Source organism: Carassius auratus, chromosome 7 (genome assembly GCF_003368295.1).
Source record: "Carassius auratus strain Wakin chromosome 7, ASM336829v1, whole genome shotgun sequence".
NCBI lineage: Eukaryota > Metazoa > Chordata > Actinopteri > Cypriniformes > Cyprinidae > Carassius > Carassius auratus.
This window is the reverse complement of record NC_039249.1, coordinates 27033949-27051448: the sequence shown is the minus strand read 5'-3', so window position 1 is coordinate 27051448 and position 17500 is coordinate 27033949. Positions and strand designations below refer to the sequence as shown.

The 17500-nt window shown below is 37.1% G+C and overlaps 1 protein-coding gene across 2 annotated transcripts in view; it reads left to right on the top strand.

The window, feature by feature from the left end:
• Positions 1 to 17500, top strand: part of LOC113106379 (adhesion G protein-coupled receptor L3-like) — a 192357-nt gene that overhangs the window by 132783 nt on the left and 42074 nt on the right. For both annotated transcript variants that reach the window (XM_026268245.1, XM_026268244.1), the window contains exon 4: positions 6075 to 6184. In XM_026268245.1, coding sequence (XP_026124030.1) covers positions 6075 to 6184 — 110 coding nt within the window. The remainder of the gene's footprint in view (positions 1 to 6074; positions 6185 to 17500) is intronic.

Here is a 17500-nt window from a genome sequence, read left to right as displayed (position 1 = left end):
TAATCTTTGTTATATTGCACAAGTGAACATGTAGCCCATTTTATTTTTATTTTTGTATAAATATAGAAATATTTATATAATGTATCACCATTTAGCCTGTGTTTTTTGGTCCACGTGGTCCAGCTGTAGAATATTTGAGTGTTTGTAATCTGTGTGAAGTAAAGCGGAGGGCGGTGAGTGTTATTGTTGTATATTTGTCCATCTGTGTGTGTCTCTCACAGACAACAGGAATAAACGCACATGTTTATCATCCAGCCCCTCAGGACTGGACCTGCGCCACCGCAGAGTGAATTACAGGACCCCTAAAGCCCACAAGGTTCATTTTGCCAAGTGCCCAGAGAGAGAAAACACACACACACACACACACACACACACACACTGCCTCACAGCACTGTGTGTTTGGAAATAAAGCAAGGCTGTTGAATCTCGAACCATTTGGACTTGTGGAAATTATATCTGGGAAAGAATATGTGACACAAAATGGTGTAATGTTGTGCAAACTGTTGGTGTGTTTTTGGGAATTACTGTAATTTTAAGGGAAATGGTCTTGTAATATGTTTTCATTGTATGTATGTGTATCTCTCTGTGTGTGTGTGTAGGTTTGTGTTTGCTCAACAGAGGCTGGTTTATTATTTTTGGAGCACATCACAGCATGAGTCTAGTCTGCCGCAGCCAGAGATGCATTAGACACTAAAGTGCACATATATGCAAATGTAGATAGTGTGATAGTGTGTGTGTGTGTGTGTGTGTGTGTTAGGCAGTCAGACGGTTGGAAGGCAGGAGACTGTGATCCGTCACTCAGCAGGGAGATATACTGAATGGAAATGGATAGAGATAGAGTTTAGGGTGTATCGACTGAGATATAAATGTTCTGTTATAGGGTTATGGTTTTGAGTTATTCTTTTGGGATACAGTTTACAGTATCATTAGAGTTTTGAGTTATTTATTTATTTAGGTGAATATTATGAAAATAAATAAAAAATATAATTAAAATAAACATTTAAAGCAATTTATTACAATGGCATTGTTATAAACAATTGGCAAAAAATTATAATCCTCATTTTATTTTTATTTATTTATTTATTTATTTATTTATTTATTTATTTATTTATTTATTTATTTATTTTGACTTTTCCTCATCAAAAATATGATAGACAATAAGACAACGGCCCAATGACCTCTGTTTAAAATAAATAAATAAATAAATAATTAAATATTTTATAACAATTAACTAATCTAAACTTTTACATAAAATACAACTTTATATATATATATATATATATATATATATATAGAGAGAGAGAGAGAGAGAGAGAGAGAGAGAGAGAGAGAGGGAGAGAGGTGCCGTGCACCAGTGCATAGAAGGAGGCTATCCAGTGGGCCAACCTCTGCTTGGAGACAGCCTTCCCCTTCTGCTGACCTCCAAAGCAGACCAGGAGCTGCTCAGAGCTTCTGAAGCTCTGGGTGCGGTCCACGTATATGTGAAGCGCTCTTAAAGGACACAGCAACGGCAAGGCTGGATCTGCCTCCTCCAGGGGCATCGCTTGCAGGTTCACCACCTGGTCTCGGAAGGGAGTGGTGGGAACCTTGGGCACGTATCCCGGCCGGGGTCTCAGGACAACGTGAGAGTAGGCCGGCCCGACACAAGGCACTCTTCACTTACCGAAAATGCTTGGAGGTCCCCGACCCTTTTGATGGAAGTGAGTGCAACCAGGAGTGCTGTCTTGAGATACAGGAACTTAAGCTTGATTGAATCCAGCGGCTCAAAGGGACTCCTCTGAAGTCCTGCCAGGACAATAGAGAGGTCCCAGTAGGGAATCAGGGGTGTCCTAGGAGGATGTGACCTTCTGGCACCCCTCAGGAACCTAACGATCAGGTCATGCCTCCCCAGGGACCAGCCGTCCACTGCATCGTGATGGGCTGGGCATGGACATACACTTTCAGGGTGGAGGGTGACAGCCCACGCTTCAACCTTTCTTGCAGGAAAGAAAGCACGACTCTGACCGGGCATCTCTGGGGGTCTTCTCGGTGAGAAGAACAATTCGTGAACAGACTCCACTTCAGAGCATAGGCCTGCCTCGTAGAGAGGGCTCTAGCCTGAGTGATAGTGTCTACCACCACTGGGGGAAGATCACTTAGGTCTGCGGCGTCCCGTCCAGAAACCACATGTGGAGGTTCCAAAGATCTGGACGTGGGTGCCAAGCCCCTGAGAGAGGAGGTCCCTCCTCAGGGGGATGCACCAGGGAGGGGCTGTCACAAGGAGCATGAGTTCCGAAAACCAGGTCCGGGGTGGGCCAGTAAGGTGCAACCAACAGGACCTGTTCCTCGTCCTCCCTGACCTTGCACAGCATCTGTGCGAGCAGGCTCACTAGGGGAAATGCATACTTGCATAGAGGCTGAGGCCAGCTGTGTGCCAGTGCATCCGTGCACAGGGTGGCCTGGGACAGGGAATAGTATAGCTGGCAGTGGGAGGACTCGTGGGAAGCAAACAGGTCTACCTGTGCTTCCCCAAATCAACACCAGATCAGCTGGGCCGTCTGGGGATGGAGTCGCCATTCCCCGGGAAAGGGGAGCTGACGTGAGAGCGCGTCGGCTGCACGATTGAGCTTCCCCGGGATGTCGATAACGCGCAGCGACTTGAGCCGCGTCTGACTCCAGAGGAGGAGATGGGAGTTGAGACATGCGACGTGATCTTAGACCACCCTGTCAGTTGATGTACGAAACAACCGCAGTGTTGTCCATGTGGACCAACATGTGCCTGTCTAGCAACAGCGGCCGAAACCACCGTGAGGCTAGATGCACTGCCAGCAACTCCAGGAACTGCCGGAGCACCTAGTCCCTGTGATCGCACAACTGCTCTCGGGACCGGGCCATAATGAGCCAGTCGTCGAGATAGTTGAGGATCCTGACGCCCACTACCCAGAGTGGGGCAAAGGCGCCCTCCGCAACCTTCGTGAAGACACGGGGGGACAGGGAGAGCCCGAAGGGGAGGACCTTGTACTGCCATGCCTGACCCTCGAATGCAAACCGCAGAAACGGTCTGTGGCGAGGGAGGATCAAAACATGAAAGTACTCGTCTTTCAGGTCGATCGCTGCAAAGCAGTCCTGGGAGACCCCATATGTCGTTCGATATAACTCGTAGTGACCGACAGATAGGGAAATCTGGAATCTGTTGATAGTTTTGTCTGCGTGATTGAGTCTAAAGCAGAACATTACAGTCCACAGTGATTTTTTGAGAAGCACCCCTGTGTTCAGAGCTGGAGCTAACGAGTCGACGGTGGTTTGATAATTAGGATGTTTGCCGACACATGACTGCAGCTTTAATCAATATCACCGTGTTCTGCATTGATTTTTGTCGTCCTCATTTCCTCACATCCTGGAGATGTTTGCCTTTGAGTTTCAGAGCATCGTTTGGAAACTATCCCATCGGTGGCACTTGTCCGTGTGGATTCAAAGGCCTGGGATCCCGGATCTGTAGTGTAATCCTCATTGTGCTGCATAATTTACTCGAATCTGAAACAAACCTTCTTCTGTCCAGAGCTGAGGCTGATTAAACGCTGCGCTTGACTTCACAGGTAGAGTTTGTTTGTGTCGGACAGATGATTTGCTTCGGTCCTCTGAAACTCTGAGGAATAGTTGGCCCTCATTGAGTTGAGCGCTGGGATGTGTGTGTTTTCTTATGGGACTGGCTGGAACATGTGATCGCACTGGTTATTATGGGATGGAGTGAGTAGCTGTTTTGTACATTTTTTGTTTGTTTGTTTGTTTGTTTGTTTAGTTTTTTTGAGGTTATGTCTGCTTTATAATTATACTATATACTTTGTGCGTGTATATTATTTGTGATATATTATGAAATTATTTAAATATTTGTAGTTTTTGCATATTCTCATATTTGTTAACCATTTTTAAAATATATGTGTGTGTTATATTACATGAATATTTACTCATTTTTTGTGCAAATTATTTTATATAAATTATATATTCTATATATATTTATAATGTTTATGACTATTTTTCTTGTAAAATTATGGTTTGGTAATTAATTAGTCTATATACTTTGTAAACCATTTATATTATACCTGATATATTATATAATATTTATATTCTGAATTTTTTGCAAAACATTTTACAAAATTTTATTTTATTAATATAAAATAGAAAAATGTTTTTTGTAAGTGTTTATTTAATATAATTAAATAATTTTAATTTAGTTTATTTAATATAAAGGTATATATATAAATGTAATACATATATAGTATACAAGTTTGTATTTGATTTTATGATATATATATATATATATATATATATATATATATATATATATATATATATATATATATATATATATATATATATATATATATATGAAATTCAGTTCTATATAACTTTTGGTATGATTTATTTATATATATACATGTGTGTGTACTGTATGTTAACTAATTATTTATGTTGTTAATTTTTTGCATATTAATTAATTTATTATATAATTACATATATATAATGTTTATTTTCATACAATTCAAATGTAACATTGCATAAAGTCTCCTTGTAAGATTATGGTTATGGATTGATTTAATCATAATTATTCCATATGCTGTTGTTTACCATATTTGTGTTTTTTCGTAGTTATTTCCATCGTTTTCTCTCATTCTGCATGTAAAGAAGCTGCAGGTTTTCTGGTCAGGTTCTGGTCTGGTTGGGTTCTCATCAGCTTTAGCTGGTGTTCTGGGATTCCTCGTTTAGACAGCTGAGTAAAGGCTGTGAGGATAATGAAATGCCAGTAAATATGTTCAGGCTGATTTTGCACATGGGTGCTTTTGTCCTTTAAAAATTAGTCACAGTTTCACATACACACTGATACGCTTCGCACAGAAGCCCACACACACACACACACACACACACACACAAACACACACACACACCCCAGCACTCAGAACGCATTCGTTCAAGCTCATTAGCCACATGCTAACGGTTCAATCATCCGCGAGTGTCTCAGGTGCTGGGTGTTCATCACACGCTGATCTGCTGACATTACTCTGACATTGAGCCTCACGGAAGATTTCATCTTTAAACGATCGCCATGATTCTTTAAAACTCCATTTGAATCTGTAATGCGGCGTATTTCCCCCAGAAACTGAATATTCAGCAGGAAATAATGTGAGGCGGATTGTGATTGATCATTTATGATTCGGTTGAGTGATATGACAGTATAAAACACGTGACCAAAGTGCTACAGATTCTAGTAGTATATTTGAGAGATCAACAGAGAAACATGTTATAATAGAGAGCACAACCAGTCTCAAACAACTACAGATGATACAGAAATAATGAATATAATGATTTCAGACTCTTAACTGCATGTCAATTATAATTAAATGTATGTATTAACAACACACTTATTTAGGTCTTATATCTTACATTTTTATATGTAATTTCATAATTACTTATAATATCTTTGAAATATGCTTAAAATACTGCTGAATGTACTGACATGAACTAAAATTAACTTTAATGGCATTTCTATTGAAACGTGTGTGTCTTGTGCTTAAATATATTTGTGTTGAAGTTGCAATTTAGTGCATTTAAAATATATTCACTTTCAATGTAATCTCGAGTAACACGCTACAGTTAAAATGACAATCAAGAACTTGAATGTGCTTTAGTATGTCAGTCAACACATCAAAATAAGTGTACTTCTTTAAAGAGTGATAAGGTATTATTAAAACATAGTGATTTAATGCACTTTACAGAAAAACTTTTAATTTGACGTTATTTTGAATGTCACATTGTTGTTCCTGTAAATCTGCTGTAAATCTACTATGTTATTCTGGAGGTTGATGTTTCTGGATAGATATTTACTGGCCAACAAATATTTAAAAGTAAAAAGAAACCATTCTCGAGTCTCTGACATTCTGGTCATTGAACACGTGGTTCAGTTTTATTGTCCAAAAATCACAAAAACAATGCTCAAACATTTTCATACTAAAGGTGAGAAATGTAAATGCTAACAGACTATTAATGCTCTTTCTCCTCTCTCTCTCTTTCTCTCTCTGTGTGTGTGTGTGTGTTTCCAGGTGTAATAACCGGACGCAGTGTGCCGTCGTGGCCGGACCGGATGCATTTCCTGACCCCTGTCCTGGGACATACAAATACCTGGAAGTGCAGTACGAGTGTGTCCCGTACAGTACGTATGCGTTTCATATAAACATGTCTGTCTAATCAAAGCCCTTCAACACAAACACACCCAACATCTTCCTCCTGCAGCTCAGGGAACGCATTTATTCTTCTTTCTCCTGCAGTTTAAAGTCTCGCCTTCATTTGAACTCATCCTTCCCTATCTGCCGTGTGTGTGTGTGTGTGTGTGTGTGTGTGAAAGTTTACATGATGACTTTGGTTACTGTGAGCTCTCTGATAAACTATGTAAGCGCTGCACTTTGTCAAAATGAGTAAGTTGCCAGATAGCTAATGATAGCGTTTGGCCATGATAGATCGTCTCTTCTGTATCTTTAGTTATGAGAGCGCAGCGTCACATCCATCTGTGTGGAGGAATACCTGCGCTGTTTACTCCACGGCTTTTCCTTACACCAATGTCCGTCTTTATTGATAAATGAGTGCCACGTACGCATCGCTGTTCACTGAATTGAGTTTAATTACAGCAGAGGAAACAATGACTGTCTCTCGCTTCCTACAGCTTCCTCACTACTGTTCAAAAGTTTAGGGTTAGTAAGTTTTTTTTTTTTTTCTTTTTTTTTTTTGTGAAATTAATATATTTTCTTTCAGCAAATACACATTCAAGAGATCAAAAGTGGCAATATAGACATACAAATGTTACAAAATATACCTGTTTCAAATGAAACTTTTCTTTTGAAATTTATTAATCAAAGAATCCTGAAAAAGTAAAATGTTTCACGGTTTCCACAAGAATATACGGAAGTTCTAAGCGGCCATGCATTATAATTTTTTTCCTTTTTGTTTTGTCGTTATAACGACTTCATTTTCTCGTTATCTCGACATACCGAAGTTCGTTTTCTCCTTATAACGACTTATTTTTCTCGTTATCTCGACATAACAAAAGTTTGTTTTCTCATTATAACGACATGACAGTTTTACTGTTGCTATAGTAACGAACTCAACTTTGTCAGGCATCTGATGGACAACCATACAGGTGCTCTTACTGTAGCCTATATTTCAGCAAATTTTGCTTCGTTTAGGTAATAACGTCTACAATACTGTAAAGAGCGTTCATGTGTACGTGTAGTGTATGTGTGTGTATGTAGAAAAAATTATTACAACATTATAGGACAAAACTGAATTAAATTAGCCTATGGATTTTACATATACATCACATTTCTCACCAATATGGTTAACAATAAAGATTAGTAATAAGGAGAAGAAACACATCAGCCTACATCGTTAAATCCCGTCCTACTGTAGATAAACAGAATACAGTGATGTCAACCTTGGTTTTGATAAGCAGTTATTTTATGACACAGAACGCGTTGGTGGAACTCATGCATCAAGCAGGAACTTAATACACAAAATATTCATATTGATTCAATCACTTAACATTTATGAATTAATTAAAATGTCAGTAATGAACAAGACTGCACAAATTGTAGCGATCACGAGGAAGGTCCGCGTACAGTAAAGTGGATAGTTTACAACACCCTGTCAGTTATATTCAGGTTTATAGTGCCACCTGCTGGCACAGTTTTGTAACTTCTTAGAGAAAATTAAGTCGTTATAACGAGAAAACGAACTTCGTTATGTCGAGAAAACAAGAAAATTAAGTCGTTATAACGAGAAAACGAACTTCGTTATGTCGAGATAATGAGAAAATTAAGTCGTTATAACGAGAAAACTACCTTTGTTATGTCGAGATAACGAGAAAATTAAGTCGTTATAATGAGAAAACAAAAGAAAAAAAATTATAATGCATGGCCGCTTAGAACTTCCGTAAGAATAAGAAGCAGTTTTCAACATTGATAATAATCAGAAATGTTTCCTGAGCATCAAATCATCATATAAGAATGATTTCTGAAGAGCATGTGACACTGAAGACTGGAGGAATGATGCTGAAAATACAGATTTGATTACAGGAATCAGTTGCAGTTTCACAGATATTCACACAGAAAACAATTTTAATTTCAATAAGATTTCATAATGTTGCTATTTTTACTGTATTTTTTTTTTTACCAAATAAATGAAGCTTTGGTGAGCAAAAGAAACTCTTAACATTGAGTGAGTAATTCACTCCTTTTGTGATATTACATCATAAAGAATTTTATCTGGGAAATTTAAAATTAGAAATTTAATAGTAACATGAAAATGTACAATAATTAAAAAAGTTCAATAAATAACAACTTCTGTATATAAATAAACATAAGAATAAAAAAAAACCCATTGTAAATTACACTTTTTAACTAAAACTCACCAACCAAACAAATAAATAAACAAAAAATAAGAGGAGTTGTGGCACATACAACATAATACTGCACACCTGTGACAGCAGCTCCGTCATGTGATGTCTCTTCCTCTAGCAGGACTTGATTGTAACTCAGCTTTGATGGTGGTTTGGTTCTGTGTAGAGTTTGATAGATGCCCTTCTGAACTGCTGTTGTGTGAAGATTCTTCAGAAGTCTCTGTGAAACTGTTTTTGGAACGACATGCCAGTGAGTCAGAAGGACAGAATGTTCACTTTTTGGTAAATGATCCCATGAATATCAAAGTGTCAATTAATAGAACACAAGCGGGGCGAGTCGTCTGATGGCTCGAGTCCTCACAGTCTCACATGTGTAATTTAATCGCGTTATCCAGAGGACGTTTGACAGAGTGTTTATTTGTCACTGTCACATGTGTTTATGCAGGAGAGACACGTCGCCTGTTTATAATAATATTATCAGTGACAAATGCACCTCAGCGCATATTAAACCTGTCATTCTGCGGTCGCATGAAAGGAGAGTGAAGAAGGGTTGAAAGTGAGACGAAGATTGGCTTGATGAAGAGAGGACCAGATACTGGAGAAAAAAATTAAATAAAACGAGATGAACAAACTCATTAATGAAGAGGGAAAATAGGGCGGAGCTTGTAAACTCACAGCGAGGACAAATACAGCAGGAAATACCTTGCTCATGTTCACCAGGGCTACATTCATTTAATCGAAAATACTGTAAAAAGTAAAATATTATTACAATTTAAAATGACAATTTTCAAAGTGAATGTGATTTTAAATGTCATTTATTCCTGGGATGCAAAGCTGAATTTTCAGCAGTATTAAGTGTGGAGTGAGAATTGAAGTGGGCGGGGCATCTGAGGTCAGGGAATCTGAAGGCGGGGTTTGCTGAGCTAATTCAAATATACAGTGCAGATGTACTGATTTATGACATTCACTTTGTCTTTAAGTGAAGTTGAAATTCTGGTCAAAGTTTCACTTCTCAAAGAAAGTCTAGAAGAGAGATGCTGGTCAGGAAGAGATATTTGATGAAACCCTTCTGTGTTCTGTGAAGGACGGCGCTGGGTATTGTGTGTTTGACATGTGTTGGTATTCATAGAGAAAGACCACCGGCGAGTGTGTGACCGACAGCCAGCGTCTCCCTCTAAACACATCAAACACACACACACACACACACACACACACACCCACACACCGGGACAACGAAGCTGGCCCTGAGTGATGGACCCTGCTGTTGATGTCTGGAACTCAGGCTGTTATTATTATCTAGTTCAGCTTTGACCTTGAATTCTTCTGCAGAGTTATTGAAACACACACATCCCCACCATCATCTAACTGTCTTCCAGATAATCAATACGCATTCCTCTGTTGTTTCTGGTTAAATTATATATGTGACCATGCTGGTAAAATGAGTCTGAATGTGTATGGTCTAATTTTGAGCTACAGGTTGAATTTCATGTTTTCACAAAAATATCTAAATGTATCATTATTTGTACATTTTCTGCTCTTCTTCCCCCAGTGCGTGTTTCTGATAAATATATACTTAACTGTAGTGCATACACAGAATTACAGAATTTAAGTTGGCTATTCACACAAACATAGTATGTTATGTTTTCATATGTTTTAAGTGAATATTTGGGGAACTTTAGGGGAAAACATCTGATGTGTTGCATTATATTATATCCGTGCATACACAGTAGGAATTAATATATAGGCTGTCTATCTAACCATTAATCTAACAATAAAATAAAAAGATTGAACTGCTTTTGTAGTTTTAATAATAAATGCATTTATAATTGATCTCAATTGCCAACCGTAATTTGGATATATTTTTGAAATGGAAACATTGAGTTTTACAAATGCTAGAAATATCACTTTCGATGGAAAGATTGCTATCAAATAGCAGACCTAGGTTCCTAACTGATGACAAAGAATTTACAGAGCAGCCATCAAGTCATAGACAGTGCATACTAGGTTATCATATGCTGAGGTTTTAGATCCGGTAATTAACTTTTTTTTTTTTTCAGAATTTAGTAGTAAGAAATTACTCGTCAACCAGTTTTTAATATTGACTATGAATTCTGTGAACTTTTCAAGTTGGTATGTTTGGCCCTAACTTTGCAAAGTTATATAGAACTGAGTGTCATCAGCATAACAGTGAAAGCTAACACCGTGTTTTCTGATGATATCTCCCAAGGATAACATATAGAGCGTGAAGAGTAGCGGCCCTAGTACTGAGCCTTGAGGTACTCCATATGACAATTGTGATCATTAGGGTCCTCTTCATTCACAACACTGGTTACTGTCAGACTTTCTAAACCCTTTTGCACTTGAATTAAGATTATATTTTAATTTTAAAGCACAGCCACCACAAAATCAGACTTTAACAGTAAATTTTACCTTGAGATCATTCTGAGATTGAATACAGATTAAAAATCATAACAAGAAATAGTTTAATAGCTATGATAGTGTTTTTGAAATCAAATCTTTGCACAGTTATGACAAGATACACTGGAAGATATGCCTTGGAGAAACAGTAAGTTAATAATAATAATAATAATAAATATAGCTGCAAGCAGCAATAACAGGGCCAAGCACTACAAAAGCAAGCTTCAGACGAATGGCAGAAATGAGTAAGATTATTTTAGGCAAAATGGCTGGAAAACAATAAACACAACAACTAGTAATAGGCTTTATTGGCTTATCACGTGTAACCAATAGGTGGCGTTGTTACCAAATTAATTTGGAATGGTCAGTGTGAGGTGACGATGACACATATAAAGTTTGGTGTAAATATGTCAAAGCTTTGCAGAGATACAGCCTCAAATGCATTTTGGCACCCTTCAGGCAGATTTGTTGATGCGCTTAATGAGAACCGTTTCCTATATTGACATGAAATCCATAACTTTTTGCCAGCATGGTCTGAAGATGATCCACGTCAAATTTGGTGAAAATCTGACTAACGGTCTAGGAAGAGTTCGAAAAAGTAGGTTTTCAACATTAATCAAAATGTCAGACAGGAAGTTCAGCCAAATAAGAAAAACTTTGTATCTATGTTCTCGACTTGACCCAAGGAATCTAAAAATGTCAATAGCCAGATTTATTCAAAAGTTATTAGCCTTTATGTAAATTGAGTTATAACTTTTGACCACTAGGTTAATTCAAAATATTTGAGTACCTTCAAGGGATGGTGTTGTTGGCACATTCTGAGTTTCATAATATTACACCAATGCATTTGTTTAGTATAGCATGTTATTTCACAAAACTGTATTGAAGTTAATGAAAATTTCATGTTTTGTTCTATTATAGCACCACCAAGAGGCTCAGTCCCACCATTTTTTTATGTGTGCTCAGAGTGAGCCCATACATATGTGTGTCAATTTTGGTGAAAATATCTCAATTCACTTCAGCGTTATAGACATTTAAATGAAAAAGCATGTAAAAAATGACTGACTCTTGACTTTGATTGAATATTACTACCCCTTACTATCAATATTTTGGCATTTGGGCTTTGATGTTTAGCTATCGACCTATGTTTCCGAACTTCTGATGGTGGTTTCGTCTCGATGAGACAAGCGGTTTCGAAGATATAGCCAAATGTTTTTTAAGCTCTAAATCACAACGCTACACAAACCGTAAGGCGAAACCTAGTGTGTATCGTAGGACTCGGTAAGGTTTCAGGAGACTAATTTGATGTATCTCGTGAAAATTAGTCGACCACACCTAAAGTTATAAGCATTTAAAAAAGAAGATCACCACTAGGTGGCGCTGTTTCGAAACTTCTCACGCTCCTTCAGGACATTGTGCTGATGACCCATACCAAGTTTCGTAACAATCTGTTGATGCATTTTTAAAATATAGCATTTTAGCACAAAATTCAAAATGGCCGACATTCAAAATGGCCGAAATGGTCATATTGCATATCAGTCGACTAGGCATGGTGCCCTGAATCTAACAAGACCAATGTTATGATTTTTGGACAAACTGTTCAGAAGTTATGAGCAAAAATAGCAATTTTTCATATCTCCGGACCAGTAGGTGGTGCTGCACCGAAACACTGCATGTAGCCTCAGGTCATGCTTGTTATGACATGTACCAAGTTTGGCCTGAATAGGATAAGTTGTTGCAGAGATACAGCTTTACGATTGTTTTTGTAAGCGTTACGTAAAATTTGAGCGTTTATCGAAAACGGTTTGACGAATCAATTTGAATTCCATAAATTTTGGTCAGCACTGCCTGAAGATGATCTGGTTCAATTTTCGTGTGAATCGGACAAACCGTCTAGCACGAGTTCGAAAAAGTAGGTTTTCAAAAAATTCAAAATGGCGGCCATATTTGACCATAAATGACTGGATAGGGTGCAATCGAATTGCCATGAGCTCAGAAATCAGAGGAAAAAAGAATTTTGTTGATTGGGCTTACGGTTAAAAAGTTATTAACAAAATGAAAGTGAAATTTTGGACAGTTGGTGGCGCTAGAGGGAATGTCTTATACACACCAAAATTGGTGTACTTAATGTTGGCACTGTCCTCTATCAGAATGTCAAACCAAAACAACTTTCCCGCAATCGGTTCTATGGGCTGCCATAGACTCCCAGTCGGAAGAATAATAATAATAAGAACGCCAACAAAAACAATAGGGTCCTACGCACCTTCGGTGCTTGGCCCCTAATAAATAAAACAGTTATTGAATAATTGCATATCTAATATTTTAGAGCAGTACCTACAATTTGGGAAATAAATATTAAAAAAAAATGTAGCAGATCACAGTCACATTTACATATATATACCACATTTATTACTTTTTTAATGTGCAGTCAAGTATTTGTATTATTATTATGTATTTTTTTTAAGCATTCAACTTTTTATCTCATCTTCTTTGTTGGTTTTAATAAAAGATGCTCTGTTTTGTATTAGGGTGACTTTTTAACATTCTCTCAAGGGTCTACAGATGGAAAATATCCTCTTTGGTGAATTCTGGCACAATTACAACATGTTTGTTAATGTTTGTTGCCCTGTTATCAAATAAACTAAACAAATCTAAACCACCGGATTTACAAAAAACAAAGTGAAAAATTAATCTTGGATCACTCTAGTAACTGCGTAGCAATGCTCTTTTCTGTGTGTCAGTTTGTTTGGTGTCACTTAAATCTGAGAACAGAAGCTGTTTGTCGGTGAACGAGGGTCAGATGCTGCAGATATCCTGCTGGTCTGTTCAGGTGTAGCACAGATATTTCATTAGCGCTTAATTACTGCTGCCTTAAATCCAGATTCCAATAACGTGGTTTCAGCAGGAGCAGGAAAAGGAGAAACGTCCCAGCATGCATTGGGCTTGTTTGGTCTGAACAGAAAGAATGGCTGTATGGAGAGGGAGAGCTGATTGTTCTGGCAGGGTTTTTTTTGCACCTGCGTCTTTGTCTGTAATCAATCTTGTGTGCACAAGCTGATCTCGCTCTGTGCTGTTCACATGTAATGTTCTGTCGTCTCGCCAGATGATTCGCCATCATCCGCTTTAACAGACAGCACCTGTGCTCAATCTGCACTCGTTTACCTGTCGCAGGGTTACCGGGGCAACACGCACTGCCATCCAATCAGAGCTTATGATTCAGTCTTATTATGGTTCACTAAAACTAAAACCATTAAAAACAAACAAACAAATTAATAAATAAAAAACATTACTTCAAAAATAAAGTAATTGTTAACTCAAATAAAATATAAATAAAAGCTTATACTATTTAAAGATAGTAAAATGTTAACTGAAATAAAATATTCAAAAACTTAGAAAAATACCTAAACGTTATTTAAAATAAAATAAAATACAATGCAAAAGGTTGACTGAAATAACATATACAAAATTTAATATAATAAGCTGGTAAAATATATAAATGTAAATAAATTTGAATTGAAATAAATATACAAAAATTTACTTTATTAAGATAGTAAAAATAAATGAAACATCGACTGAAATAAAATATACAAAATGTTAACTGAAATAAATGAAATATTTAAAAAACGATATTATTTTATATTATTAAATATATTATTTTAGCTAGTAAAAATATCTTAATTAAATGTTAACTAAAATAAAATTGTAACTTTTCATTTTCCGTCGGTCTCAGTACATGATGTAACTACAGAAGAGTCAAGTTTTAAATAGGAAACATATAGAAACTCTTTGTTCATTTTTGAGCAAGAAGCTAACGGTCTAATCAGATTCAATGATCTATGCTAAAGTAAGCTAAAAGTGCTACCGCAAGACCCAGAGACTGGCTGAATGGATCTGAAAATGGTAAAACTCAACTCGTTAACTCTATGTGAGTTGGAAAATGAGCCTTTTGAGTGAGTGGAGTGTTCCTTTAACTCAAATCAGTTAATCTCTTTTCATTAATTTAACTCCTTTCTAGGCACCTCCGTTTTTGGCATGGAGACAGAAATGACATACCCAAAATAAAAAGGTTTCTGCTCATGATTCTTTCTGACTAGATACATATTCAACATATGTTCACAAAGCTGAATATGACTGAATATGAGTGAGTGGTGAATTTCTATTCAAAATGGGGCATAATATGGATTTATTATTTTGCACTCCTGACATAAATCACTAAATATCTGTCACTGCAACAATGTTGTATCAAAATATTGGTCAAATATCGAAGCTAGAGTCTTTAAACTTTCAATTGATGCACAGTTTGTCCAGATCAAGTAAGACAGTGATGTTTAATGTGCTGTGAAAGTGAAACAATAATAAACTGGGGCCGTCGGCGATGTTTGCACGTAAAGGGGTTAATGTAACGTAATTCGACTGTATATACTAAAATATCAAAAAAATAAAAATAAAAAATCCGAACAGTGAATCCAGTGGTTTGCTCATGTTGGCCTCCGGCGACCCTCTGCTCTCATGCAGCTCCAATCAGCGCTTGTTAATTACCCTGATGCTGAACAGTTAATGGGTGTTGGCAGTATCTGGACACCATCAGGTGTTTATCATAGCGTTTGCCGGTGATTACAGACACCGGTGTGTTCATCTGTCCTCCTGCGACCCGTGAGAGCTTCAGGGAGATCTGCAGAGATCAGAGCATCCAAAGAAGCCTCCACTGGGCTTTCACCCCAAAAATCACAGAAGATAATCAGCGCTGAAGACCTCCGTCGCTGTGCTGAAAAACAGATTACAGCTCACCAAAATCATCTCCATCTCCTTTCCAAACGGCTTGGCTCTTCTCGAAGCTTTTCCATCCAAGAGTCCACAGAGGACGCAGACCATATCAGTATCAGATTATGGATATACAGAGACTGAAACATACAAGGCCTTGTGGGTCTATTAATTTGGGTTGTTTTAAAGTCAGTAATTAAATCATCGAGGGCCTAATGAGTCCCATGTTTCATCTGCTTGTCAGATTTCTGACCCTGAAGAGGAAATGTGTCCAGAACAAACTTGCTTCATAACCACAATCCAGCACTGTGCTGTCCAGTTATTTTAATGCGTTACAAACTCAAATCTGTTTGCTGTTTGTGTGAGAAATATTAGATATGAATTCAACGTTCCTTAAAATTATGCTTTTGGCCTATGCACACCTCAGAGAAACTGCTTGACTGCATAAAACAGTTAAAACACACAACAACTAGTTTATAATTTTTTTTTATATAATTTGTTTTTAATTATATAAATGATAATAATAATAATTGTTTTAATTACTACCGTGTAACCTTACATGAACTATCTTGTCACTACTGACAGCTTAATTGCACAGTTTTATGAGATTTTTAATTACTGTGTTAATGTTTACTGCTACAAAATGACATTTGAATTTAATATCATTATCAAACTGAAATTAATATATATTTTAGGGATGCACGATAATATCGGCACAACATCGGTATCGGCCGATAAAAGCTTAAAATGACCATTATCGGTATCGGCCGATATGAATATTTCTGCCGATGAGCCAAACCGATATTCTCCAAGTGAAAAAATTGACCTGTTTTTCAGATGTGAATGTCTGTCTACATTTGTAAAATAATACATTTATGGTAGAATCAGTACAGAAGAGATACATGGATTTCTCTTCAGTAAAATTAAAGTTTAAATATATCAGTATATATTTGTATATATATCGATATCGGTATCGGCATCGGCCAAAATTATTTTGAAAATATCGGCATATCGAATATCGGCCAAAATCCAATATCGTGCATCCCTAATATATTTTATAATGTTCTGCTCACGAAGACTATTATTATACCAAAACTTAAAATTGTGAAATATTATTAACACATTATTATCATCAGTGTTGAAAACAGTTGTGCTGCACAGTATTCTTGTGGGAACTGTGATATATTTTATTTTTCAGGATTCACAGATCAATAGAAAGTTCAGAAGAAGAGCATTTTTAGTTGAAAGATAAATCTTCTGCGACTTTAGTTACTGTTACTTTTGATCAATTTAATGCAAACTTTCTAAATAAAAGTATTCGTTTCTTAATATAATATAATATAATATGTAATACTGCATTTATCAGAAGCATGATTGTCAGTGTTTATGTTTGTCAGATCAGTGCCGGAGCGACTGGAACCTTGTTTGTCTGGTTATCTTTCTCCATGACCAGGCCATTTCAGAGAGATTATTCACACAGCAACACCTCTCACACACACCTGCTGTTACACACCACCTGCTAACATAACTGTGTGTGTGTGTGTGTGTGAGGGGATTTCATACACCTGAATGCTCTTTCTGTGTGGTTTTGATCAAGTGTGAAGAGTGCGATTGACCGGTTATGTTTGAAAGACAACTGAACTCACTCTCTTTAGCTCAGACTTTAGCTAGATATATTAGTTAATTTAGCTGTCCAGCAAATTGTGCGCAAAATAATGTTTTTAAAGCAACATTTCACCCAAAAATGAAAATATGCTGAAAATGTCCTCACTCTCAATCCGTCCAAAATCTAGATGAGTTTGTTTCTTCATCAGATTTGGAGAAATTTAGCAGTACATCTTTGTCTCATCAGTGGATGCTCTGCAGTGAATGGGTGCCGTCAGAATGAGAGTCCCAACA